We start from the raw sequence: 27,336 nt of genomic DNA, 5'->3' as shown, positions 1-27,336 counted from the left end.
AGCCATATCCAGTCAGTATCCGCGTAAAGACAGAATACTTTCTGAAAACTTTATAACAAATTCCTTGAAGGTCGGATGTTTCTTCTGCGCAGTCTGAATCTGGAAAATAAAAACTCCTCTGACTTTAACGCAAGTAAAACAGTTCTATATCCCTGAACATATTCGTCTATGCTTCGCCTTGCAACCCGAATTTAAAAACGATAACTAAAAACGTAGGCTTAACTTTAAAAAGTGAAAAATAAAATAGTAAATAATAAATGTAAAAATGTGATCATGGATCTAAAACACTCCTTTATCCCTGTGCAGGGTAGGGGGGAGCTGGACAGCAGATGTTACGGCTGCTATGGCTATGTCTGTGCAATATTTTACCCTGCAGATGAGATTGAAAACTCTTTAAAAAGTTTCACTGTGTAAAGGAGTTAGTGTCAGAACTGAACAGCCAATCTCCAGCAGACATGACGTCAGGAGTGGGACGTTTATTGGAACACACTTGTGGGGCTGAACCCTAAAAAAAAAAGTTTGGAGTACGTAGCATAGACTGTAAAAAATTCCCAGTCCCCAAAGATCTAAAGGAAATCCATTCCTCAAGACGCATGTACTTTCTACTTGCTGTCGGCAAGAGCGCGCTCAGCAAAGTGACAGCAGGCATAACCCAGGTTGTACAGCAAGTTAATGAGTGATAAGAGTATAGCAACATGCTTATAATAATGTCCATTTATAAAATAACACACCCAATAAGCCAAGTGTAATGTGTACAACTAATTCATGTAACAGTTCTTAATTCATATTTATAAATAACATACATATATATATGTATGTAGGCTATATGCTGTCATAGTCCTCCATCTTGTTACTTCTGACCCATAAAGTCCTGCATAAATCATAAAGGAACTACCATGCGTCATAAACTATAGCCAAATATTCATAAAGCCATGTGTGCACCATTATTCATCCAACAACCCACATGAGTTACTTGTCAACAGTTGCGCTGGGGCCATTCCTGGTGGCTTCTAATTTCCCACGGTTATCTCTAGTTCCTGTCCTCTTACACAGCAGGGTTACCAGCAAACCCTGTGTAAATTCTTCAACATTTCCTCATTATTTCTTTGAAGATTGCAGGGGATATTCCAGTACTGGAGTGAGTTCATTGAAGACATGCACTATGGAGCACACAGAGTGGTTTTAAGGGCCTACACCCAGATGAAAATGAGCCCCATTGAGTCATTGTGTGCGCTTTGGAAAACATACACAGTACCACGAAGTCTTATGACGTTGGTTCTCGAGTGAGGGATATCTATCTAATTGTCTTAAAACCTCTATGTCCCGGCACTCAAGGTTTGAAGTGGGTGGATACCACAGGAGGCTGCTGTGGGGACGACGGCTCATAATAATGGCCGTAACGGAGCAAATGGATTGGCATCAAACATCAAATACCATTCAACTTATTCCGCTCCAGCCATTACCACGAGCCCGTCCTCCTCAATTAAGGTGCTACCAACCTCTTCTGGGGGATACTGGATACAGTGGTGTCATACATAGATGAAAAAAAGAAAGCCCTCCAGAATGAGGGAGCGGAAAGGAGCGGTTTGGGAAATGTTGCTCTGAATTTCACACACAACCAGAACCCAGTGTCTGTGGAGCAGCATCCTCAGAGAAGGGGACAGATCTGTGGAGAAAGACAGGGTGAAGCACGTGTCATCACCAATGATGCAATATGAAATACACTACATATACACAAAAGTAAGTTGACACCCCTTTCAAATGAGTGGATTCGGCTATTTTCAGCCACACCCGTTGCTGACAGGTGCATAACATTGAGCAATCAGCCATACAAACTCCGTTTTGGGTTTCCATGGCCGAGCAGCCGCACACAAGCCCAAGATCCCCATGCACAATGCCAAGCTTTGGCTGGAGTGGTGTAAAGCTTGGCGCCATTGGACTCTTGAGCATTGGAAACTCGTTCTCTGGAGTGCTGAATCACGCTTCACCATCTGGAGGTCTGACGGACTAATCTGGGTGTGGCGGATACCACGAGAACGCTACCTGCCCGATTGCATAGTGCCAACTTTAAAGCTTGGTGGATGAGGAATGGTCTGGGGCTGTTTTTCATGGTTCGGGCTAGGCCCCTTAGCTCCAGTGAAATGAAATCTTAACGCTACAGCACACAATGACATTCTAGACAATTCTGTGCTTCCAACTTTGTGGCAAGTTTGGAGAAGGCCCTTTCTTTTTCAGTATGACAATGCCCCCGTGCACAAAGTGAGGTCCAAACAGAAATCGTTTGTCGAGATCGGTGTAGAACTTGAGCACTGACCTCAATCCCATCGAACACCTTTAGGATGAATGGAACGCCGACTGCGAGCCAGGCCTAATCGCCCAAAATCAGCGCTCGACCTCTCGAATTCTCGTGGCTGAATGAAAGCAATTTCCCGCAGCAATGTTCCAACATCTAGTGGAAAGCCTTCCCAGAAGAGTGGAGGCTGTTATAGCAGCAGAAGGACCAACTCCATATTAATGCCCATGATTTTGGAATGAGATGTTCGACGAGCAGGCGTCCACATACTTTTGGTCATGTAATGTAGCTGGGCAGAAATGCAATCCTCCAGTCACTGATTAAATCTAGGTAAATCTCATGTGCCATAACTGTACATGTGCCCAGCAAACAGAGTCAGAGTCTGAAATGAAGTCTCAAATTGCTTCTGGAAAACATTTAAGTCATAGCAAGTCTGTGGGAAGGGATCAACAGACATACACAAGTTGTATGTAAAATATTTTAGTCATTGAGCTTTCAGGTCACGTTTCTATACAGAATGTTACTCTTCTGATAAATCTTATTTTGTAATAGAGTCCTTGCTCATGGAGGTCCTGACCAAAAACTGCCCATCCTGATGATTGATTCCTAATTCATTCATACCACAATGAATATCATGAAACTTGATGCCATTTTGGTGTTGCTCGTAGGCAATGACCTTACCATCGTATTTCAGCTGCAGTTGGTACTTTATGAGGATGTTGTCAAGTTGTCACTAAGAAACATCAGGAATGTTGAGAAGAAACAGGAGGCTGAACAAGCACCCTGTTTCCCTGCTTCAAAGGGAGGCCTCTCCAAATGTATGACGTCATGGCAGCAAATCAGTGTTATGTTTGACAATTAGTAGGCAGATATAACTATATTCTCCCTGTGTCTGCTGGATATATGATAGTAAATGATAATGACCATTATTTCACATTTGTATTAAATGACTGACATTCTGGGACAGAAATCTGGTTATGATTGAGTGGTTTGGTATGCAAACAAATTGTGTAATCAAGACCTGTTGAATATATGGAATGTATTGATACATTATTCTTATGGGTGATGCACACTTCCTTCCCAATCCATAGATTGTCACCAGATTGAAAAAATAAATTTTTATAACATATGACCTTTATTTTGACAGGGAGTCAATAACATCAAATCAAATTTCATGAAAGAACTACAGCTATGACATACACGGAGTATACAAAACATTAAGTACACCTGCTCTTCCCATGACATAGCCTGACCAGGTGAAAGCTATGATCCCTTATTGACGTCACTTGATAAATCCATTTCAAATCAGTGTAGATGAAGGGGAGGATACAGGTTAAAGAAGGAATTTTAAGCCTTGAAACAATTGAGACATGGATTGTGTATTTGTGCCATTCAGAAGGTAAATGGGTAAGACAAAAAATGTAAGTGCATTGGAACAATGTATGGTAGTAGGTGCCAGGCGCACTGGTTTGTATCAAGAATTGTAACGCTGCTGGGGTTTTCACGCAAAAAAATGTCCTGTGTGTATCAAGAATGGGCCACCACCTAAAGGACATCTGTGGGAAGCATTGGAGTCAACATGGGCCAGCATCCATGTGGAATGCTTTCAACACCTTGTAGAGTCCATGCCCAGACGAATTGAGGCTGTTCTGAGGGCAAAAGGTGGAAGTACAACTCAATATTAGGAAGGTGTTCCTCATATTTGGTGTACTCAGTCTATAACACATGTCCATATATACTCGTATAAAAGTAATTTCCTCCCTAAGTCACCTACACTGTAGGCCTTTCCTCCAATGCAAGGCAGAGACACAGTCCATGACAAAGAGGCACAGGCAAAGAAAAACATTTCTACGATAGCAATAAAACAAGTATGATAAAACAAAGGCAATGTCAAGGTCATTTTTATTTGGGAGAAAATCCATGAGGAGAAGATGGTAGGATCTGTCTGTAGCCCCCGGGGCCCGAGGCATGATGATGATGATGAGATAGCTGTACTGTGCGGGGGCTGCCTCCATGGTGTCTGTCCTGTGTGAGTGAGGCGAGGTGATACTTTCATGATACTTTCATTTCATTTCTCATCTGCAGAGCTCTCACTGCACCTGTGGGAGTCCAGCTTTGGGGGGGGGGGTTATGACTAATACATTCTCACAAGGCAAGCTTGGTTCTATGATCATAAGGCTTCATCTTTGTACAATTTATGAATGTATACATTTCCTGATTTCTATATTTTCCGCAGAGAAGGTGTCTTTTTGATGACCTGCGGTGTTGAGCTAGCATTCCTTAACCATGCTTTACACCACACGCCTCAAGGGGGGAATTATACCAAATTACACTTAGTACATACGAGTGTATCACAGTCCTTTACAGTTAGTCGCATCTCTTCTTCCCTGTAAAAGCGTCTAAAGTACTCTTGGTAAGGACCAGGGTGAGGGGTGCAGGTCACCTGACAGTGTCCCTAGGAGCCATGTCTGCTCTGGGACAAGTTTACTGTAGGAGGTCCTTAGAGGTGTGTCTATAGTGAGGCATTCATGCTGATTCGCTGCGCAGCTGGCCACTCTGGTCCTGCAGCTCCGTGATAAGCTGTTCCAGCTCTTTGACTTGATCAATCAGGTCGCCATGGATCTCCCCAGAAGCAACATCTGTGTGCAGTTGCTGAGGAAAATCAGTGTAAAGAAATTAAATTACTACATTTGGTTAAACGTTATCGCAAAAAACGTGAGGTCGGTGAAGTAGTTCAGGATTGATGTGAGTAGTCCGATACATCTGTATGTGGTGGTGGGGTGCTGGCATGAAGACCAAGTGTACTGTACCTTGGCTTTGGTGGCCAGGCTTCTCAGGCTGAGACGAGTGGAGGACAACATCTGCATTGCCTCCTGGGGGTTACTCTTCTTTTTACTACAGCTGAGGGTCACTGTGAACACAGAAATGTGAGAAATAGAGACAGAAAATACCTATTAGCACATACATATTTGTGATTAAAAGACAGAGACCCTTATTTATGTCTATTAAAATGAGTGACTGCTGGAAGGAGACAACCACCCATCATGGAAGGGTCAGGAGAGATGAGGGGTTTCTGGGTCGGGGTCCATGGACCTACCTGCCCTGGTGAGACACTGTGGCACCATGGACCTATGCATGACGAACAGGTCTCATATAGACACACGACTGTGGGTTATACTGCACATGTGTGTGAGTCATTTCTCCTGGGACTGGTTAATGGGCGCTCCACCTCCCTCAGGGAGATTTCTGCAGTCAGTGACACTTCAGTGGGCCTCATCTCATTACACTGAAGACACTTCACCGCTCAAACCCGCCGCGAGTGGCCTGGCAGCTAGCAAATTAATAATAAGACGAGACCTTTTTCCCCAATGTCTTTTTAATCACTCCTGTGATTACTGTCCGAGATAAGATAACCAACATGTCCTCTGGAACGCTTCACAGTGAATCTGCATTCAACAGGATGAAACACCATCCACACAAACACCATTCCTGACCCCAACAAAGTGATGACTAAAGTTCAGAAGAACTGGTGTTATCCTGTGCTGCTTTGAGAAACATACCTAAACAAAGCTATGTTCCTGAGACCAGTGATGATATTGATGGGCTATTTCCCCTGCATCGCAGTCTTTTGTCTTGGTGTTTACACAACACCTTTTATCTCTCTCTCGCACGAGGAAGGGAAAACAATCGGCGGTCTCTTCTCCTCTCTATCTGTGCTACACCTTTTCCCTGTATGGTCCCCTTCAGCTGCGACAGCACGAAAGGTCAAAACGGAGTGATTTATGGATGAGGACCTCTTCTGCTCTACCCTCCTTGTTCTCATCACTCTACTTTTTTCTCATCCCTCTCTTCCGAGCTCTGTGGATGCAGTGCCCAGGCCCATCATAGAGGTTGGTTGCGAGTGAGGCTGTGGTAGAAGGGCTTGGTGGGTTCTGATCCATTTGCTAAGCCTGTCTCTCTAATAAATGACTAAGATCAAAAGCTCTCTGGGTCTTTTCTGAAGGGCTGAAGGACAGGGGAGGCATGTGGGAGTGTTTTGGGATACATACCACAGCCTGTGTGAGGAATTAAGTGTATGTAAGGTGTGTACGGTGTGTGTGTGCGCGCGCGCATGCAAGAGAAAAGGTGTGACCTGAGTGAAGATGAGCCCTAGCGACAACATCAACCCCAGAGATGTGTTGGGGAAGGCAGGGCTGCGTCCTTACACATTGCTATTCCTACCGTGTTATCCTGACTCCCTCTAATGTTTAATTCAACACAGCATCCGGCTGTAATGAAAAACCTGGGGATTCTCGAGATTAACAACTTTAATGGAGTTCTCCTATAGGACACTCTCCTTCCTTTGCCTGCTGTCTCCATCTCCACTCCATCCCCTAACCCCCTCCACACTAACACGCAAAGCAATTGTTTGGATCAGGATTGCGTCTGCAGAGGGCAGTGGGGTAAGCGGCTTGTTTGTCTTTTTAACTCTTCGCGTGTCTGCAATCCATCATGTCTCCTCCCTACGCGGCTGACGCAAAGGCCTGTAGGAGACGTGACATTAAGCGTGATGGAGTGTTCATAAGTCTCCGCCAATAAGCGGCGGTCACGTGTGGCTCGGGTGTGTCAAAGAAACGTGTGTGTGTGTGACAGGGCCTAAAATGAAACACCTGCCAAATGTGGGTAGATTTTGGCATTGTCGGGTAAGAATGTCTAATTCACCAGCCACGTTGCGGGTGGTTCACTCAAGGCTCGACAGTGTGAGCATTTCATAAAAATAGTCAAGTCAAGTAAGCACAAGTGCTAGTTGTGATTTTATAGCTAAATAAATGCTGTAGTAGCTGTTTTCAAAGTATTTCTGCCGTTTTGTTTCATATCTGGTAATGCTCAAAGCAAATCGGAATCCTAACGCTAAGTAGCGAGTGCATACATTTACATACTTTTTTTCGTACCGTTCCCCCGCGGGAATCGAACCCACAACCCTGGCTTTGCAAATCAAGTTTATTTTTATTTTATATAGCCCTTCGTACGTCAGCTAATATCTCGAAGTGCTGTACAGCATGGCAAATGCCATGCTCTACCAACTGAGCTACACGGGATTGTGGTCACAGAATATCAAATTAAATCGAGCACATTACTTTGCACTAGTATTACATTTATTGTTTTAGAAACATTACCAAGCATGCTCATCTTTTTTTTGTGTGTTGTGTCATTATGGCACAAAAAATACTTCGGCTGGTAAAAAATCTGAGTGTCGGGTTGATTTAAAAAAAATCTACAGTACCAGTCAAAAGTTTGGACACCTACTCATTCCAGGGTTTTTCTTTATTTTTACAAATTTCTACATTTTAGAATAATAGTGAAGACATCAAAACTATGAAATAACACATATGGAATTATGTAGTAACCAAAAAAGTGTTCAACAAATCAAAATATATTTTATATTTGAGATTCTTCAAAGTAGCCACCTGGAATGCATTTCAATTAACAGGTGTGCCTTGTTAAAAGTTCATTTGTGGAATTTCTTTCCTTCTTAATGTGTTTGAGCCAATCAGTTGTGACAAGGTAGGGGAGGTATACAGAATATTGCACTATTTGGTAAAAGACCATGTCCATATTATGGCAAGAACAGCTCAAATAAACAAAGAGAAATGACAGTCCATCATTACTTTAAGACATGAAGGTCAGTCAATTCTGAAAATGTCAAGAACTTTGAAAGTTTCTTCAAGTAAAGTCGCAAAAACGATCAAGCGCTATGATGAAACTGGCTTTCATGAGGACCGCCACAGGAAAGGAAGACCCAGAGTTACTTCTGCTGCAGAGGATAGGTTCATTAGAGTTAACTGCACCTCAGATTGCAGCCCAAATAAATGCAGAGTTCAAGTAACAGACACATCAATATCAACTGTTCCGAGGAGAACGTGTGAATCAGGCCTTCATAGTCGAATTGATGCAAATAAACCACTACTTAAAAGGACACCTCCAGGCGGTGTAAGAGCTATTTGACCAAGGAGAGTGATTCAGTGCTGCATCAGATGACCTGGCCTCCACAATCACCCGACCTCAACCCAATTGAGATGGTTTGGGATGAGTTAGACCGCAGAGTGAAGGAAAAGCAGCCAACAAGTTCTCAGCATGTGGGAACTCCTTCAAGCATTCCAGGTGAAGCTAGTGGAGAAAATGCCAAGAGTGTGCAAAGCTGTCATCAAGGCAAAGGGTGGCTACTTTGAAGAAAGTCAAATATAAAATATATTTTGATTTGTTTTGGTTACTACATGATTTGATATGTGTTATTTCATAGTTTTGATGTCTTCACTATTATTCTACAATGTCAGAAATAGTAAAAATAAAGAAAAACCCTTGAATGAGTAGGTGTGTCCAAACTTTTGACTGGTACTGTACCTGCCACAGTGGTTGGTATGTGGGATAAGGTCTGTGCGTGTAGGGGCAGGAAGTGCGTCACTTACCGTTGGCAAGATCTATGGCTCTCCTTATCACCTCCTTGAAGGTCCCAGTGTCTTTCTCCCAGCCGCTGACCTGCACCTCACAGCGATGGGCCTTGGACAAGAACTGCAAAGCCTGACACACACAAATACGCACACACACACAAGAAAATCCATGAAAAACAATTATCCCCCAACACACAGAATGTTGTGGGCTACCACTTTGAACTAAATATTAACTTCCCATGAAGCCATAAATCCTTACCAATCTGTTGGCCACACCAATCCATTTGGGTTATAATGAACACATTAAGTAAACACATTTAATGAATAGAAAATTAACAGAAATCATCGCTATGGCGTGACTGGCCTATGGGAGGCAGTGGAAAGACAAATGACATACCAGGACTAAGGATCATAACTCACAAGTCACGCTTAGGACATGATTAAGGAACAGTTTTATCAACAGCCCACTGCGTATGACAAGAATACACAGACCCATCTATCACTGTGTGGCCACGTGCAACTTGCTCACCATTAGTTACCATCGCCTATGAGTTATCAATGAGCCTATAAAGAGCTTATTAACAGGATCCAAGTCCATTACAATAATGACTTTTTCACCTCCCCTCCGAGCTCATACAGTATATTTCATGTGTGGCGTTTGCACAGTCAAATGTCACGGGGACGTTAGAGGAATGTTAGAGGGCCTTACTTTCTCGTTGTCCTCAGGCCTGGTGCTGTGGCCGTCTCCGTAGAGCAGGGCGTAGTGACGCCAGATCTCAGCGTCAGTGCTGTGGCGAGACGTGACGCGCCCCAGGAGCTCCTGGACCTTGGCCCGCAGAGATGACGCCTGGTCGCCATGGTTATCTGTCATGTCCTCCACCACCGCTCGCACCAGGATCTCTAGAATCTGGAACACAGGAGAGTCAGAATGTGAACGGACCGCTCCTCTGGTTTGAAGTGGGAGGAGTCGGAAAGAGTGGAGCGACTGCTTGTTTAAAGCAGGTGGTTGTGGTTTGGTGTGTGAACCTGAACACACTGGCTTCAATTACATATGTCCTCTCTCAACATAAACCAGTTGGGTTGCCTCAATGTTGCGTGGCTGTGTCATCCTCCGTTTCTAGTTTGGTGATTGCCGTCTGAGCAGGAGGCTATTTCACACTGACGCTTTTCGCACTTGGTTTCAATTTCACCTCGCACCCAACTGAATGTGTGGCATTTGCCCCCCCACTCAAATTCAATATGCTTGGCATTGAGAGTGGAATATAGAGTGGAATAAAACTGCCAAGAATTCATGGGACTTGTTTTCTATTGTAACAAAAAATGGAAATGTATGCACAGTCACGATCATCACGCAGTACAATTAAAAGCGCTTGAATAAATAGCCTAGAGGGCAGAGCAATGCTGGATTTCAAAACATAACCTCACCCTCTTTGTTTACTTTAACTAAATGCTTTCCCATATGAATAATAAAACGGTATCATCAGCACGCTGAAAACAAATAATCAAGTTACAACGCAATACACACCACTCACTCACACACGGGCATGTCATAGTCATAGCTATATATACTAACATGTTCCATAAGCAATAAGCAGGAGACAGAGGATGATATCAATGAGAAAAATCTCAAAAGGTATGTCCATGTGCTCCACTAAAAGCCAGGAAGTGCAGCAGCGTTCCCGGGCCTTATCCTGTCTGTCCAGGGGAATGTTATTTGTGAAGCCCTCATGCACCGCTCCGAATACCAACACTCTGAGCAAGCTGAGTAAAGGCAGGGGAAAGGAGAGAGGGACAGATGAATGGTGAAAGGTGTGAGCTAAGGGTTGGAGATGTCTCCCCTGGGTTTGTGTAGTCTGTGGGGAGTGTGTGTGTATCTCCCCATGGCAGTGTGTGTGGGTGGGTATGTGTGGCCTGGATTGGAGGGGTGTGTGTGTGGGTGGGTATGTGTGGCCTGGATTGGAGGGGTGTGTGTGTGGGTGGGTATGTGTGGCCTGGATTGGAGGGGTGTGTGTGTGGGTGGGTATGTGTGGCCTGGATTGGAGGGGTGTGTGTGTGTGTGGGTGGGTATGTGTGGCCTGGATTGGAGGGGTGTGTGTGTGTGTGTGTGGGTATGTGTGGCCTGGATTGGAGGGGTGTGTGTGTGTGTGTGTGGGTATGTGTGGCCTGGATTGGAGGGGTGTGTGTGTGTGTGTGTGGGTATGTGTGGCCTGGATTGGAGGGGTGTGTGTGTGTGTGTGTGGGTATGTGTGGCCTGGATTGGAGGGGTGTGTGTGTGTGTGTGTGGGTATGTGTGGCCTGGATTGGAGGGGTGTGTGTGTGTGTGTGTGGGTATGTGTGGCCTGGATTGGAGGGGTGTGTGTGTGGGTGGGTATGTGTGGCCTGGATTGGAGGGGTGTGTGTGTGTGTGGGTATGTGTGGCCTGGATTGGAGGGGTGTGTGTGTGTGTGTGTGGGTATGTGTGGCCTGGATTGGAGGGGTGTGTGTGTGTGTGTGTGTGTGTGGGTATGTGTGGCCTGGATTGGAGGGGTGTGTGTGTGTGTGTGTGTGTGTGGGTATGTGTGGCCTGGATTGGAGGGGTGTGTGTGTGTGTGGGTATGTGTGGCCTGGATTGGAGGGGTGTGTGTGTGTGTGTGGGTATGTGTGGCCTGGATTGGAGGGGTGTGTGTGTGTGTGTGGGTATGTGTGGCCTGGATTGGAGGGGTGTGTGTGTGTGTGTGGGTATGTGTGGCCTGGATTGGAGGGGTGTGTGTGTGTGTGTGTGGGTATGTGTGGCCTGGATTGGAGGGGTGTGTGTGTGTGTGTGTGGGTATGTGTGGCCTGGATTGGAGGGGTGTGTGTGTGTGTGTGTGGGTATGTGTGGCCTGGATTGGAGGGGTGTGTGTGTGTGTGTGTGGGTATGTGTGGCCTGGATTGGAGGGGTGTGTGTGTGTGTGTGTGGGTATGTGTGGCCTGGATTGGAGGGGTGTGTGTGTGTGTGTGTGGGTATGTGTGGCCTGGATTGGAGGGGTGTGTGTGTGTGTGTGGGTATGTGTGGCCTGGATTGGAGGGGTGTGTGTGTGTGTGTGGGTATGTGTGGCCTGGATTGGAGGGGTGTGTGTGTGTGTGGGTATGTGTGGCCTGGATTGGAGGGGTGTGTGTGTGTGTGGGTATGTGTGGCCTGGATTGGAGGGGTGTGTGTGTGTGTGGGTATGTGTGGCCTGGATTGGAGGGGTGTGTGTGTGTGTGTGGGTATGTGTGGCCTGGATTGGAGGGGTGTGTGTGTGTGTGGGTATGTGTGGCCTGGATTGGAGGGGTGTGTGTGTGTGTGGGTATGTGTGGCCTGGATTGGAGGGGTGTGTGTGTGTGTGGGTATGTGTGGCCTGGATTGGAGGGGTGTGTGTGGGTGGGTATGTGTGGCCTGGATTGGAGGGGTGTGTGTGGGTGGGTATGTGTGGCCTGGATTGGAGGGGTGTGTGTGGGTGGGTATGTGTGGCCTGGATTGGAGGGGTGTGTGTGGGTGGATATGTGTGGCCTGGATTGGAGGGGTGTGTGTGGGTGGGTATGTGTGGCCTGGATTGGAGGGGTGTGTGTGGGTGGGTATGTGTGGCCTGGATTGTAGGGGGGTGTGTGGGTGGGTATGTGTGGCCTGGATTGTAGGGGTGTGGGTGGGTATGTGTGGCCTGGATTGGAGGGGTGTGTGTGGGTAGTCTGAGGGTGTAAACTGCAAGACGTGTGTATCTCCTCACGTGTCTGTGTGTAAGTCTCCCCATGCTAGTCTTTGAGTTGGTGTGTATGTCTACCATGCGCGTGCCAGGGTGGGGGGCCTGGTTTCCCAGAAGTCAGCTCCCTTTGAAGTCGTGGCACTAGCAGAAAGCCTGTTAGTGAACAGCTTGAAACCCAGGTGTTCGCTGAGCCAAGCTTTTTACTTTATCCCAATTTTGATTGTTCACAGTAAAAATGTAGCCAAAGGTGAATGAGACCTCTAGCCTACTGCACATATCCATACAACCACTTACAGGGAGGGATTTCACATTCACAGTGACTGAATCACCAGAAGAGCCAATGCATTTCTTGAAGGATGATTGTGTGTTTGAAAATCACTTCCAAATTGCATGTCTAAAGAGGCTGTTTAAAGACTCCATCCCAGAGAGTCTTGACACCGAGTTACCAAATGACCCAGCTCTTAGTTAATGGGTTGTAAGTTCAGCTGCAGGCGGGCTGGCACACTGCCTCTGCTCGACTAGATTATTGTTTAGTCTCCAGTTGACTGTGGCGTGCCTCGCCGGTCGAGGAGGAAGAGAATCTGTGAGGAAGCAGATCTGAAAGCTGTAAGTGGTGTGAACTTAAACAGGCATGAGGGAGAGGAAAGGCTCCCTTTACAATAAATCTGGTCTAAACCAGACAATCAAACACCTTATATCCAGGCTTCACAGACAACTGTTCTGTATCTATACCTGGGGCTAAACCTTCCAGATGGCTTTCCAACTGAATAATGGCATAGCCAAGCTCCTAGCAATCATGCAATGTTCTTGAATGACTAAAGGCCATTAAAAGTACAATCCAGTAAAATGGTTTGATAACATTCTTCAAATGAATTATCTCTGTATAGCACTCTCTGTGTAAGAGAAGATCATAAATGAGATCTGTTGAAACGAGAGCACTTCTGTAAGGGCTGTTTAAGAATGTGTGTGGTCTACTGTAGGACAGTAGGTAAGGCGAGGATGAATCCTCCCAACTGGCGGTCGTCTCAGCCCTTAAAACAACAGCCGTCTAGGGAATCCGGGAGTGTCTCTCCCTTCTTCTTTCACTATATCGCTCTTTCTACCTCACCCTTTTTTATAGTCCCCCAAGTGCAGTTCCACGGGAGGTCTGATTTAAATTTGTTTCCCTTCTCACCATTTGCATGTAACAAACTACTTGTCTATAGATGCTCTTTAGTGTGCTCCTGGTTTTCACAGTTTAAGTGTACCACTCCCCCACCTCTGTGTTTAAAATGTCAACGTTCTCAGGTGCTGGAACAAATGTCATTCTGCATACCATACCGGTGCAGCAAGTATCTTGCTACACACACACTCCTCTCTGGACCCTCAGATAAGATGCCTGTCGGTGTATGTGTGTGGTCCAAAGAAAGATACTCTGTCTTCATACCGGATAAAACATTTCATAATAATAATCTCAGTGTGTATGTGAGATGGGGGTTGTGTAGGTAATAGCAGAGGCCCTCTGCCTACTGGCTCTGAGAATGGGTTGGTCTAACCTATCAGTTATCTGTTATACTGGTACAGTAGCTGGAGGAAGTCTGTGGGAAATCAGGGGAGGGGAGGTGCTGGGTAAATGAGTGTTAATGTTGATTGATAGCTCTCTTCTGCCACTGGGGCACCTCAGCGTCTGAAGGTAATTTCAGCCTAGAAGGTCTCAGACAGGATTCATCAGATCGGACTGTCGATGATGAAAATGTGTAACAAATTAAATCCCTAAATGGGACTTTTTGATTCAAGTTAAAGGGGAAATTGTACGGATCACTCTCCCAGATTCCTGCTGTATCCGGTTATAGTGTGAAATTAAGAGGAAAAGTAATATCCTCCCACGGAGAGAGAGCAGGATGGAAAACGGAGTAAAGGTTTGATGTATCCCGAGTAACGAGAGATTTGATCCATTTTCAATGAGACCTTTTCTTCACGGGGGAAATAATTATTTTCTGTCTCAAAGGAATGTGTGAGTGTGTGTGTCCATCATAACCCACAATTCATCACTAGGATCCACTGGATACGGAGAATATGGAGGGCATGTGACAGAGGTCCTCATAAGTCACTAATTCCACTCTAGTTGCTTCTCTACATTCCATAGAAGAGGAATGCATCCTGGCCCATAAGGAGTACAGTTGTAAAGTACTCTCTCCCCCTCAGCCATGCAGTACTGTATAAACTAACAACAGTCTCAGGAAGCAAACAATATGGAATAAAAGTGAAGGAGAGGAAAGGAAGGTAAGTTGATGACAAAACAAGCACTTGCAGGAATAGATTTGATGAAGGAAGTATGACGTTAACTGTCGCCTTGTCACACAATTCAAAATACAATACAAAGACGCGAGTCAGGAAGGCCAAATAATAGCAAATACTCTGGATGGGGACTTCAATGGGGACTTCAATGTCAGCAAACAAAATAGTGCCACCAAACTACGCACATTGGGTGAGTGGGGACAGGCTGTTATATCAGACGACCACATTAAGGACTCATAAACCCGATGGGAACATCTTTTAATTTGATGTTCAAAGGCCAAATAAGATGGGGCCTAAGGAACTGACCAATCCTTCTCACACAACACAGAGTAAAGTGCAGAAGGAGAAAAAGAGAGAAGACTGTTGGGAACCAGAGTTAAAGAATGTGAATACACATCCCAATTACAGGGACATATATTTTACAGCAGCGGGTGGCTGGTTGCGACCTTTTCAACTTGTGCGTTTACATCTCCAATCCTAATTGATGAGGCACTAGCATCTTGCCAAGCTAAAAATGAATCCATTGAGCGAGAGAAGAGCAAAAAAGAATCCATTGAGAGAGAGAAGAGCAAAAAAGACAGGGAGGGAAGGAAAATAACACTTTTTTATTTTATTTTATTTTAACCCCCTTTTCTCCCCAATTTTCGTGGTATCCAATCGCTAGTAATTACTATCTTGTCTCATCGCTACAACTCCCGTACGGGCTCGGGAGAGACGAAGGTCGAAAGTCATGCGTCCTCCGAAGCACAACCCAACCAAGCCGCACTGCTTCTTAACACAGCGCGCCTCCAACCCGGAAGCCAGCCGCACCAATGTGTCGGAGGAAACACCGTGCACCCGCCCCCCTTGGTTAGCGCGCACTGCGCCCGGCCCGCCACAGGAGTCGCTGGAGCGCGATGAGACAAGGATATCCCTACCGGCCAAACCCTCCCTAACCCGGACGACGCTAGGCCAATTGTGCGTCGCCCCACGGACCCCCCGGTCGCGGCCGGCTGCGACAGAGCCTGGGCGCGAACCCAGAGACTCTGGTGGCACAGCTAGCGCTGCGATGCAGTGCCTTAGACCACTGCGCCACCCGGGAGGCCCGGAAAATAACACATTTTGAGCAAACCCCCACTGACTTTGCCAAGCTAATTAGAAAAGGCAATGAAACAGATCCAACCAGGGCTGTGCATGTTAAGTGGCGCTACAGTGGTGGCGCAGGACGAGGCGAGGGCTGGGGATTATGACCGGACCCCCAGGAGCACCCAACCTCCAGACACCTAAAGCTCTGTTATTTAGAGCTTTTACATCCGTGCTGAAACATCTTCTTTAAAGTTAATTGCTCTGAAGACAGAATGTATGTATTCCGGGGCTGAGGACTTATACAGTATATTGCAGTTTTGCTCAGTAGCTATGTTTGGACTCGTTTATTCAAAGTCGACAGTTAATTTTCTATTTAGTAAGCGTTGGTGGGTTTCCAATTAGCCAGCGATGATTCACACAAAAATCACATTTTTCATGTAGATTTTTTCAAATGAAACCAAATGAAAGTGCTTGATAAGCCTAGCAGGCAGGGTATAACTATTGCCGTGGATATATTGCAGGGACATCTTCAGAGAATGTCAGTAGGGTCCTCAAAGGTCTGTGGACCCCATTGCAATATCGACACCTGACATTCCATTAGAAATCGTGATAAGAGTCGCAGCAAAATGATAGACTGGTGGTCAAGTGGTGTGTTGTCATAGAGGTCCAGAATGTTCAGGTCTCCTTTAGGCGAGCTCTCTGACCGAAGTGGTTTCAGTATTAAAGAGGTGGTAGCAGGTGGCGGTGGCAGAGGGCTCTGCTCAAACAGACTGCAACCTCTTGTATATATTCTTCATTCCCAAGGGGTCACCCTCTGGAAGGCCCTGGGTTCTGTGATGGAGCTAAGAGAGGGCAAGAGGGGGGGGTGGAGTGGACCCTTCTGTGCCCTGGAACATATGGAGCCTGAATCTCACACGGCTGAGAAAGCCTACCCAGGCTCCTCTCTTTACGGGAGACGTGGGTGTTGTTAACGACTGGTTGTTAGAGGGGCAGCACCGTGGAACGAGCAGATGAGAGGCGTATGGTGCCATTAAAGGCACGCTCCTGGTGGCATATGGAGCCGGGCGTATTCAAATCCTCGGTTGCTTTACAAGTACTGCTCCTAGATGTGAACAAGCTATGACATGGGACTTATCTGTGACAGGAACCAGTGTGGGTGGAAAGTTAGCTGGGTTATTACTGTAGCACAGCACATTTCCATTTTAGAAATAATCCTGTAAACAAGGGAAAAGCTGTTCTTTTCTAAACCAAGTAGGATGAAGTTGTCCCTTGACACTAACCTAAGGTCAGTTTAGCATTTTCCCCTAAATGGCTAAGGTTGTGATTTTTGGATATGGTAAATTGATCCTAGATCAGTGCCTGTGGGCACTATCGTTACCTGCACATCCTTGAACTTGTCCCTCAGGTCCATAAGGCGATGGTAGGCCTTGATGGCCTCTGCGAACTCTCCCACGTCGGTGCAAACGGCAATGAAGTTCTCCCAGATCTGCCAGTGTTCGTAATTACACTTCAGAGCCTCCTGCAGGGTGCGGAAAGCCTTCGTCCTGACAGACAGTGGGACAGACAGGCGCTGGAATTAGTGGTGCCATGGAAAGTATTTTTACATGGCTGGTGCTCACCATTTCTTCAGGGGCAGCTTACAAAGTCTTATGGGATGAATACTAAATTGAGATGCACACAGACATGCATTAACGTCAACGTGCAAATTTGAGGTACATAAGTTAGGAGTCGGTCCTACCAGTCATTTCTACAGTTCAGTAATGAGTCACTATTTCAGGTGAGGTGCCTGCATCTCTGTAACCTCAGCAGCTGTCCAGAGGTGGACCATAGCCAAGTCTGACTGACATGGCTGCCTGCCCCCTGTGTCTGACACCTCAGTGAGACGCAGGCTACATAAGTTAACAGTTCGCCGTGACAACCGCCCTGATACTCTCTCTCTGATCCACCTACACTCACACACACCACAGGCTACAGGCTCTTTAACAGAGCCACTTCAGCTGATTTAGCAGCGGCGCTAACCAGGTAGAAGTCTCCCTGCTTTTTAATTTCAGGCCTGAAAGCACAGGGCTGATTTGATCAGGGGCTGAGGGGGAAAGTTTCCCCATAAAGAAACCATGGAGCTTCCTAGTTCCCAGACAGAGTTCTGCCAGGAAGAGATTGTGGTTTTCAGGGGAAATAAGAGAACCTGCCCATCTTGCAGTGGTGGGAATGTACTAATTGACTTGAGCCTAACAAATCTGGCTGATGCCCGCCTCATGGTCAGCTGGGGTTTACCTAGGTCCTGTGGTAAAATCAGGAGGGCATTGAGATGTTATCTTTCCCATCACGACTGCCTAGTGAGTTTTTAAAGTAATTGAAAAGAAACGAGGTCAGTTACGTGACCAAACCAATGACTAGAGGAGTTGGAGTGGGGTGAAAAAGGCATTATAACATCAATCTGTTTCATTGGCGTGTAAATCAGTGCTACTCTTTGATACCTCTCTCCAGCCAAAAATCAATACTGTCAGGCTGAATGGATGCCTCCTGGCTGGCAGTGCGAGTCCCTCTCTCTGTGAGAGTGACAGGTCCTGGATCAGTAGGGGTAGTGGCTGGAGAACCTCAGGGATATCAGGGCTGAGAGAGAACATTAAGGTCCGATTCCTCTGTCTTTGTTGTGGCCCTACTGTATGTGTCAGCCGGCACAAGGGTGGTGGGTGGATGGATGGGCGGGTGAGTGAGTGAGAAACACGGGTCTTCTCAAGGCCCCGCTGAGCCTCCAAAACCAGTTGGCTCAATAATATAATTCCTCACCCTAAAGCTAATCTCAGTACAGTCAATTGTGTGTGAGCTGTGGAGAGAAGGCTCTCGACTGAGGGACCCTAAATTCAAAACAAGGAGACATTCAAACATTGAGCCTGTCAACTGAAATACTTATGACTGAACTGTACATCTTCCAGAGTCCTAACTCTGTTCAATCATTGACAGGTTAATGGTCCAGATGGAGGGACTATACAGTACTCACTTCTGTCTCAGGCGGATGTAGGCCGTGGAGAGGTTGTTCCACGCCTCTGCGTTCTGAAGGAGGACAAATGAAGATGTACAGCTTACACACAAGTAAGCACAGGGTTGTTAAGAAGCTGTGGCAGAAGACTGACTCCCCCCGAGCCTAAATATGTTCTGCTGAGTGCTACATGAGCACATTCCCGCTCAATGCAGTGGGCACACGGGTGCCGTATGGGTCATTAAGTTGAATTGGAAAGACTGCTGGAGGACTGCTGAAGAGTGTTATAGCTCGGGTTATGGGAAGGGAGTGTTTTCCGTTTGTCAAAGTGTGTTTGTGTGTGGGGGTGTGTGTTTGTGTGGGAATGTGTGTATTTGTGAGTAATGGAAAAAGAGAAGGGGGGGAGTAGAGGGAGTGACAAAACGAGAGATGAATGGTATTGTGATGGTCCCACTGTGCATTCATGTGATTGACTCTGCCCTCCTATGTGCGATGATGCCTGACACTGTAAGGTGGTGTAGTAATGCACTTACATCTGGCTCCAGTCCCACACACCTCTGGAAGGCCTTGGCAGCACCCTCATAGCCCTCCAGGGAAAAGTAGGCACAGCCCAGGGAGAACCACACCCCAAGCTGTAGAAACAAGACAGAGTCAAACATGAGCAGTGAGTTCAGGAATACTAAACTGTGAAATGTTGAGTGGAATATCATTTATAGTCTCATGTATTCATGGTGAGAATTCTATATTATCTCAGTGCTAACTCACCCCCTTGATCCACGGTATAAACTAACAATGCGCTGAGCCTGCCACACTTTCTCAGTCCTGCTTTCAAACCATCCCTGCCATGCTGACTGGCAGGTGCCACACAGGACACACGTGGAAAAAAAGGAAGCGGAAAAAGAAACGCAAATGCCATGTTGGCTAATGTTGCAGCCCTCCTGTGCCTGTGTTTGATTTGGAGGAAAGCCCACCTGCCACCGCTCTGTGACTGACAGGCAGGCCCCCGTCTGTAAAAATCAGCTGTGACATCAGTCCCCCGGATTCTCTCCCCCCTCCATTTCCCTTTCTCCCTCCATTTCCCTTTCTCCCCCCACTTTCTTGTGTCTTTCCCCTCTCACCACAGCACACTACAACATCTCATGGCTCATATCAGAGGGAGGTGGGAAACGGAGGAATATACCCTTCTATTCTATTTATCTTCATTCTCCAAAGATGTAAACGATCGCTCCAGCAGCTACAAGAGCCCTCATATCTCCTTGACAATACTTCAACAACCCCTTGAAAAACGGAGGGTGAAGGTCATTATGGCAGAACAAGCTAAATTAAAACATCCTATTGCTGGCTGACCTGCTGAATTAAATATGGACAAAGGGCAGAAGAGGGAAGGAAAACAGGAAATTATTTCCCTTTCCTCTGTTCCCCCGGGCGAAACTGACTCGTTATTTCTCCTCTTCACCCTCTCCACTCTGCTATCCAGAGGAGTGGTTACAGGGTGAGTTGGCTGCCCTCTGTGTGCTGGGAGCCAACAGGACAGGTCCCAGACACAACTGTCCCAACACTACTTCCTTGGGGAAATGGGAAAGTGTGTGTGGGTAGGTGAATGGGGGCAAAGGCGCAGATTCATTCCAGTTCTACTGTGCTCGGTGCTAACCAACTACTCTTTGAAGTTAATACATTATTTAATCTATTCATAAAAAATACAAAAATCTATCCTATCACTTGTAGGTAGCTTACCTGCAGGTCAGGTAGTTAAGTTTTACCCTGTGAGTTCTACCTGCTAGCCCTGATGACATTATTCTTTTCAACATCCTACCCAAAACTAGCCATTTCAGAGGTTAGTTTACCTGCATGGTGTTGATGCGGAGTGACTTCTCAAAGCACTCCACACACTGCTGGAAGTCCTTGGCCCGGAGGTGCAGCAGGGCCTTGGAGCGCATGGCGCGGGCGCTGCGATGGTTCGACAGCTCCCAGGCCTGGTCGTAGTACTGCTGGTCACGCAGCACGTCCCCCAGCAGGCAGTACAGACTGGGGGTCTCCTTCTTCTCCAACTCCCTACGCAGGATCTCCTCTGCCTGGGAGAGGGAGGAGGGAGGGAGAAAAACAGAGGGAAGGGGGAGGGAGAGAGAGAAGCACAAAAATACAGGAAGAATTGGTAATGAGGGGAAGAAAAGGGATGAGAAAAGAGGGCAACAGAGGTGGTGGTGGTTAGTCAAAATGTCTTGGTTCCTGACAACCCTCAGAGCTAAGACACTCAATATTCCCTGCTAACAATAATCAGGCTTTGATTTGGTCTGGGACTGCCACAATCCACTCACTGGGGAAGGAAGCTCAATCAAGATGTTGAAACTGGGGCTACTTCTACTGTAGCCTCAACTACATGTTCTCCAGCATGGCCAGAATAAAAGCCAACAGACACTAAACCTCTCAAAAGAGCTGATTTGAGTACTGTATCCCCTCTTTCTACACAGTTGTGTGTAGAATAATGATCGGGTTGTGAAGTGCCTGTGGTCTAACGGTAATGCTCATGGCCAGTCACATACTGCTCCCCAGCAGAGACCAGGGTTCAATCCCCATGGCCAGTCACATACTGCTCCCCAGTGGAGACCAGGGTTCAATCCTCATGGCCAGTCACATACTGCTCCCCAGCGGAGACCAGGGTTCAATCCCCATGGCCAGTCACATACTGCTCCCCAGCGGAGACCAGGGTTCAATCCCCATGGCCAGTCACATACTGCTCCCCAGCAGAGACCAGGGTTCAATCCCCATGGCCAGTCACATACTGCTCCCCAAAGGAGACCTGGGTTCAATCCAAATGGCCAGTCACATACTGCTCCCCAATGGAGACCAGGGTTCAATCCCCATGGCCAGTCACATACTGCTTCCCAGCGGAGACCAGGGTTCAATCCCCATGGCCAGTCACATACTGCTCCCCAATGGAGACCAGGGTTCAATCCCCATGGCCAGTCACATACTGCTCCCCAGCGGAGACCAGGGTTCAATCCCCATGGCCAGTCACATACTGCTCCCCAGTGGTAACCAGGGTTCAATCCCCATGGCCAGTCACATACTGCTCCCCAGTGGTAACCAGGGTTCAATCCCCATGGCCAGTCACATACTGCTCCCCAGTGGTAACCAGGGTTCAATCCCCATGGCCAGTCACATACTGCTCCCCAGTGGTAACCAGGGTTCAATCCCCATGGCCAGACCAGTGGTCAATCCCAACGGCCACACTTCCTACTGTTGCCCCACTTGCTCGTCTCCCCCTCAGCTGCCAACTGACTAAATACAATGTAAAAACGGATTTATTTGAAGAATAATGATCAGGTTTCCACTCACTTTAAGATGCTGCTTTGTTCATGTGCCAATCTACCCACAGCCTGAGTGTTTTTGGGCGCAAGGGTTTCTGGGTTTTCATTGGTTTCTTTTACTGGATCCCATTCTGAAGGCTGAATCTGGGCCAAGTCCACTGGCACACACTGGGCCCCCATGGAGCAGCTTGTAACCATAGCCATCTCTACCACACCACTCATCAGACCACAAGACCCCGAACTCAACTCCAACACATGGAATTACAACGTAAAAACAATATGGCTGGCAAAGTGAAATATTTGTTTGAACAAAACGTGTTTTTCGTATCAGCTTGAATAGTAGAAGCATGGACCTCTGCAATATCGCAAATAACAGATTGGATTGAGAATAGGGCAATGGTACCACAGAACAGTGAGGGGAGTTCAGCAACTATCAATGACAGAAAATTACAGGAGACCGACATACAGTATCAGTCAAAAGCTTGGACACACCTACTCATTCAAGACTTTCTTTATTTTACTATTTTCTACATTGTAGAATAATAGTGAAGACATCACAACTATGAAATAACACATATGGAATCATGTAGTAACCAAAAAAAGTGTTCAACAAATCAAAATATATTTTATATTTGAGATTCTTCAAAGTACCCACCCTTTGCCTTGATGACAGCTTTGCACACTCTTGGCATTCTCTCAACCAGCTTCACCTGAAATGCTTTTCCAACAGTCTTGAAGGAGTTCCCACATATGCTGAGCACTTGTCGGCTGCTTTTCCTTCACTCTGCGGTCCAACTCATCCTAAACCATCTCAATTGGGTTGAGGTCGGGGGATTGCGGAGGCCAGGTCATCTGATGCAGCACTGCATCACTCCTTGGTCAAATAGCCCTTACACAGCCTGGAGGTGTGTTGGGTCACTGTCCTGTTGAAAATCAAATGATAGTCCACTAAGCGCAAACTAGATGGGATGGCATATCACTGCAGAATGCTGGTTAAGTGTGCCTTGAATTTGAAATAAATCACAGTGTCACCAGCAAAGCCCCCCCACACCATCATACCACCTTCTCCATGCTTCATGGTGGGAACCACATATGCGGAGATCATCCGTTCACCTACTCTGCTTCTCACAAAGACACAGCGTTTGTAACCAAAAATCTCACATTTGGACTCATCAGAACAAAGAACAGATTTCCACCGGTCTAATGTCCATTGCTTGTGTTTCTTGTCCCAAGCAAATCTTCTTCTTATTTGTGTCCTTTTGTAGTGATTTCTTTGCAGCAATTTGACCATGAAGGCCTGATTCACACAGTCTCCTCTGAACAGTTGATGTTGAGATGTGTCTGTTACTTGAATTCTGTGAAGCATTTATTTGGGCTGCAATTTCTGAGGCTGGTATCTCAAATGAAAAATAAAATAAAAATAATAACCTTGAATGAGGTGGTGTCAAAACTTGACTGGTACTGTATATTATCAGTAAGTCGTCTCTTTCTCTCAGCTTTTCTTTTCTAATAATTTAATCACAGAGTATAAATATCATAATGACTATGGCTGTTATCCGATTACGCTGGTAATGTCTTCCACTCATATGTCACATATTTGTATTTACCCTGACCACACATACTATAGTAGAATATAACGTCGGACAAACTCATCTTAGAGGACATGTGCATCCACATTAGAATTAAACCCTTTTCCTCTACTGGAGGGAGCTAGCCAACAATTTACAGCCCATTATAAAACCATTTCCATTGGATTTTCCTTCAAATATCAAAATCGTTCTTCAGGGTTACAAATTGCCATCACATCACACACTAGTGCTGCTGATCAAAACAAAGAACTGGGCTGCCATGGCCTTTTCCAGACCACACACACCAATCGCTGCTGCTGGATCCTGATCCTTTACAAGTTCTGGCCTTCAACAAATCTTTTACTTATATTTAAACAAGTCAGTTTTACAGCTATATGTACTGCATTTAATCCTGTAGTTGCCGCCATTCAGTTATTTGGAAGGGTGCTGCACACCCAGGAAAAACTGTTTCCCTGAAAGAATGGAAAAATGTATTACCATGAAAAATGCATGTTAGGGAGTTTATATTCACAAGATCAACAGGGCACACCTACAGCCGACTGCTGGCAAAGAATTAACTGATTAGAAAACTCTTATGATATTGCCCTTGACATGCTCTTGCCAGGCAATAAGACAGAGACTATGTGCTTCTCACTGGAGAATGACTTGAATCTAAAGTAGTACTTCAGTAGACCTTCTGGGGAAATGGAAAAGGGTGATTGTGAATAACCTCAGAGCATGGCCACCCTTCAGAACCCCCCGTGTGCTCCTCCATAAAGACAGAGTGAGAGCGGGAGGAGAGGTAGAGAGACACCCTTATTGCATTGGGAAAATCAAATAGGGAGTTCTCTGAACCCTTGTTTAAGGTTAGAGAGGAATCACCCTTTGGCTAGATCTGTTGCTTGTGTAAATGGGCCCTGTCTTACAGTGGGAGCCATGAATCGTTTTTGTGAGGGGAGAGTAATTTTCCACAGTGCAGTTGCACATCAAAGGGAATCCAATCAGGCTTGGAATATTTTTGAAAAACTGAACAATGGGAATCACGTGATTCTGCGAAGCAAGGTGGTTGTCTGAAAGGAGCCTCCAGATAAAACCCTCCCAATTTCTTCTAAGTTTGACAGAATAGTCAATTTAGTATAATTGCTTGAGGGGGAAGTTTATTTTCGTTGTTTTATTGAAGTTTCTCAGCAATGTCTGCGTTGAATTCAGATTAGCAATGGCTAACAGGACTAGCTCTGTTGCTAGCACTTCTTCAGCAAGCATGACGTTGAAAGGGCAGAACATAGAACCTAGCTCATTGTCGGCCTTGCAATCATCCCTACAGAAGGCCATGGAAGAAATGGGTAGAGTCAGCACCATTCTTGAATCGGATGTTTCTCAGGTCAAGCAATCTCAGATGGATATGCAAGAAGATGTATTGGTCATATTACAGTGGCTAGATGAGGCAGAGGGTCGGATATCAACGCTGGAGGATGACAACGACCAACTGATTAAGAAAGCAGAGAAGAAAGCCAAAATGTATGAGGATCTCCACAGAAGCGTGCAAGACGCAGCTAACCGAGACAGGTGCCTCAATTTAAGACTTTTAGGGGTCAAGGAGGGCCTGGAGAATGGCAAGCCGTGGGAATGCATCAGACAAATTATCTCGAAGGCCCTGGAGGTGGATCTGGACGAGTCCACCGTTCCCTAGCACCAATACCTTGCGAGAATCATCTGCCTAGACCGATCATCATCCACTTTCTCAGGGATCTGGAGAGAGTGAGTGCTGGCCTCTGCGAAGTCAATGTATTGGGAGAAGAGAGAGGTGCCTTGGAAGGGCTGCAAGCTATCATGGGCTGCAAGCTATCATTCTTTCCCGATATGACCAAGGAGCTGGCAGATAAAATTAGGCTTTTTACAGCAACAAGGAAGAGGCTGGGGCACTGGTGAGTAACAACATGTGAAGATGCATTTTCTCTGTGCTCCAACCACCCAGGGCAAACAATTTACTATTAATACTTGACCAACACCTCCCGCACCGTGTTCATTTTGTAACATTTAATTTAGAATCGAACCCAATTTACTAATCTGGCTTTTTCCCCGGAAAATGCCGGCCTTTTAATAGTAAAATGTCGAGACAACAATGGCTGCGGGCCACAAAAGAGCAGGCCTCTGCTGAAGCCTCGGGCTCACCTGACACGGACTCTGATTCCCCCCGACCTAGACATGGTAATGGTGGCTATCATTAAATCTGAACAGACTGTGCTGGCTAAGGTGGAGTCATTATCCACTGACCTATCCGCACAAATAGATCTTCTTTTTTCAAACAAACATTGGTTCCACTGATAAATTGAGCAGTGTGGGAGGCCTCTAAAGCTTATGTTAAAGGCAAAATAATAGCACAAAGAAAAGATCAAGAAAGAGTTGAAAAACTAGCCTCTCAAATTAAAGAGATGGAAAAAGTCACTGTTGAAACAAGTCTGTAATCTGAAGTTTCAATTACATGAGATCTATAACAAAAAGGCTGAATATGTTTGAAAGTGGTGAAAAAAACTGGTAAATGATTGGCTAGACAATTGAAACAAACAGATGCCAGTTTTGTAATACCAGCTATTAAAAATGGAAGTGGGGAGGTACTGACTGGTACAAAAGATAATAACAATGTGTTTTGTGACTTTTATTTGACTCTATACAAGTCTGAATGTAACTTACACCCAGCTAAACTGAATGCCTTTTTTTCAAAAATAAAGCTTCCGGGGTTGTCCCCAGATCAAATAAAGGATTTGGACACTCCTATACTATAATCTGAGATAAGAACAGCCATCACCTCAATGAAGTCTGGAAAGTCACCAGGATTAGACAGCTTCCCGGCTGAGTATTATAAGAGGAATATTGACGTATTAGCTCCTATATTAACACAGGTGTACGCAGAAGCTCTGGAACTGGAGCACCTACCTGACACTTAACAAGGCATTCATTTAATTCATTCTCAAGAAGGATAGACCCCCCCCACTGACCCAGTTTAATCGAAATTGATTGTAAGCTGCTCTCCAAAGTACTAGACATGAGGCTGGAGAAGGTTTGACCTCATATTATAAGGTGGGATGTGTAAAAAGTAGAACCTCCACAGAATCTTAGACGTTTGCTTCACCTCATGTGGCTGAGTCAAAAAGAGGATACTCAGGTGGCAGCCCTTTCCCTAGATGCAGAGAAGGCAATCGATAGGTTGGAGTGCGGCTTTTTGACGTATACCCTTGAAAAGTTTGGCTTTTGCCTTAGATTTATCAAGTGGGTCAAGGTATTATACTCCAATCGAAGAACAGCAGTCCTCACAAATGGTATGCTCTCTTCTTTAATTTGTCGAGGAGAACCCAGCAGGGCAGTCCTCTCTCACCTCTCCTTTTTACTCCATTTTTGGAGCCCTTGGCAGCAGCAATCAGAGCTGATTCAGGAATCAAAGGAGTGATGGGAGGTGCCAGAGAGCATAAGCTGTTTATATATGCTGAAGACATATTGTTACTTATTAGGGAACCGGCCACATCAATCCCTTTGGTTTTGAACACAATTGAGATGTTGTCACAGATATCTGGTTATAAGATGAATTGTCAGAAGTCAGTCTATGCCTGTATCCAATTGATGTCCCCCTGCTGCAATTACTTCATTTCAGTTAAAATGGGTGCCGTCAGGGATTAAATAACTGGGTATAAAACTGAGCAACGAGCTACAGAATCATGCAA

At 45.9% G+C, this 27,336-nt stretch overlaps 1 protein-coding gene across 1 annotated transcript in view; it reads right to left on the bottom strand.

Moving 5' to 3' along the window:
* Window positions 1-4,178: 4,178 nt before the first annotated feature.
* Window positions 4,179-27,336, bottom strand: part of ttc27 (tetratricopeptide repeat domain 27) — a 124,726-nt gene continuing 101,568 nt past the window's right edge. Inside the window, exons 13-20 of the mRNA XM_038960503.1 lie at window positions 20,589-20,816; window positions 19,278-19,376; window positions 18,766-18,818; window positions 17,143-17,308; window positions 9,431-9,628; window positions 8,740-8,851; window positions 5,104-5,204; window positions 4,179-4,945 (exon numbers count right to left, since the gene is read on the bottom strand). Coding sequence (XP_038816431.1) covers window positions 4,820-4,945; window positions 5,104-5,204; window positions 8,740-8,851; window positions 9,431-9,628; window positions 17,143-17,308; window positions 18,766-18,818; window positions 19,278-19,376; window positions 20,589-20,816 — 1,083 coding nt within the window. The 3' untranslated portion in view covers window positions 4,179-4,819. The remainder of the gene's footprint in view (window positions 4,946-5,103; window positions 5,205-8,739; window positions 8,852-9,430; window positions 9,629-17,142; window positions 17,309-18,765; window positions 18,819-19,277; window positions 19,377-20,588; window positions 20,817-27,336) is intronic.

The sequence above is a fragment of the Salvelinus namaycush genome, chromosome 22 (assembly GCF_016432855.1).
Source record: "Salvelinus namaycush isolate Seneca chromosome 22, SaNama_1.0, whole genome shotgun sequence".
Classification (NCBI taxonomy): Eukaryota; Metazoa; Chordata; class Actinopteri; order Salmoniformes; family Salmonidae; genus Salvelinus; species Salvelinus namaycush.
Note: the sequence above shows the minus strand (reverse complement) of the source record. Positions and strands in the feature narration are given on the sequence as shown.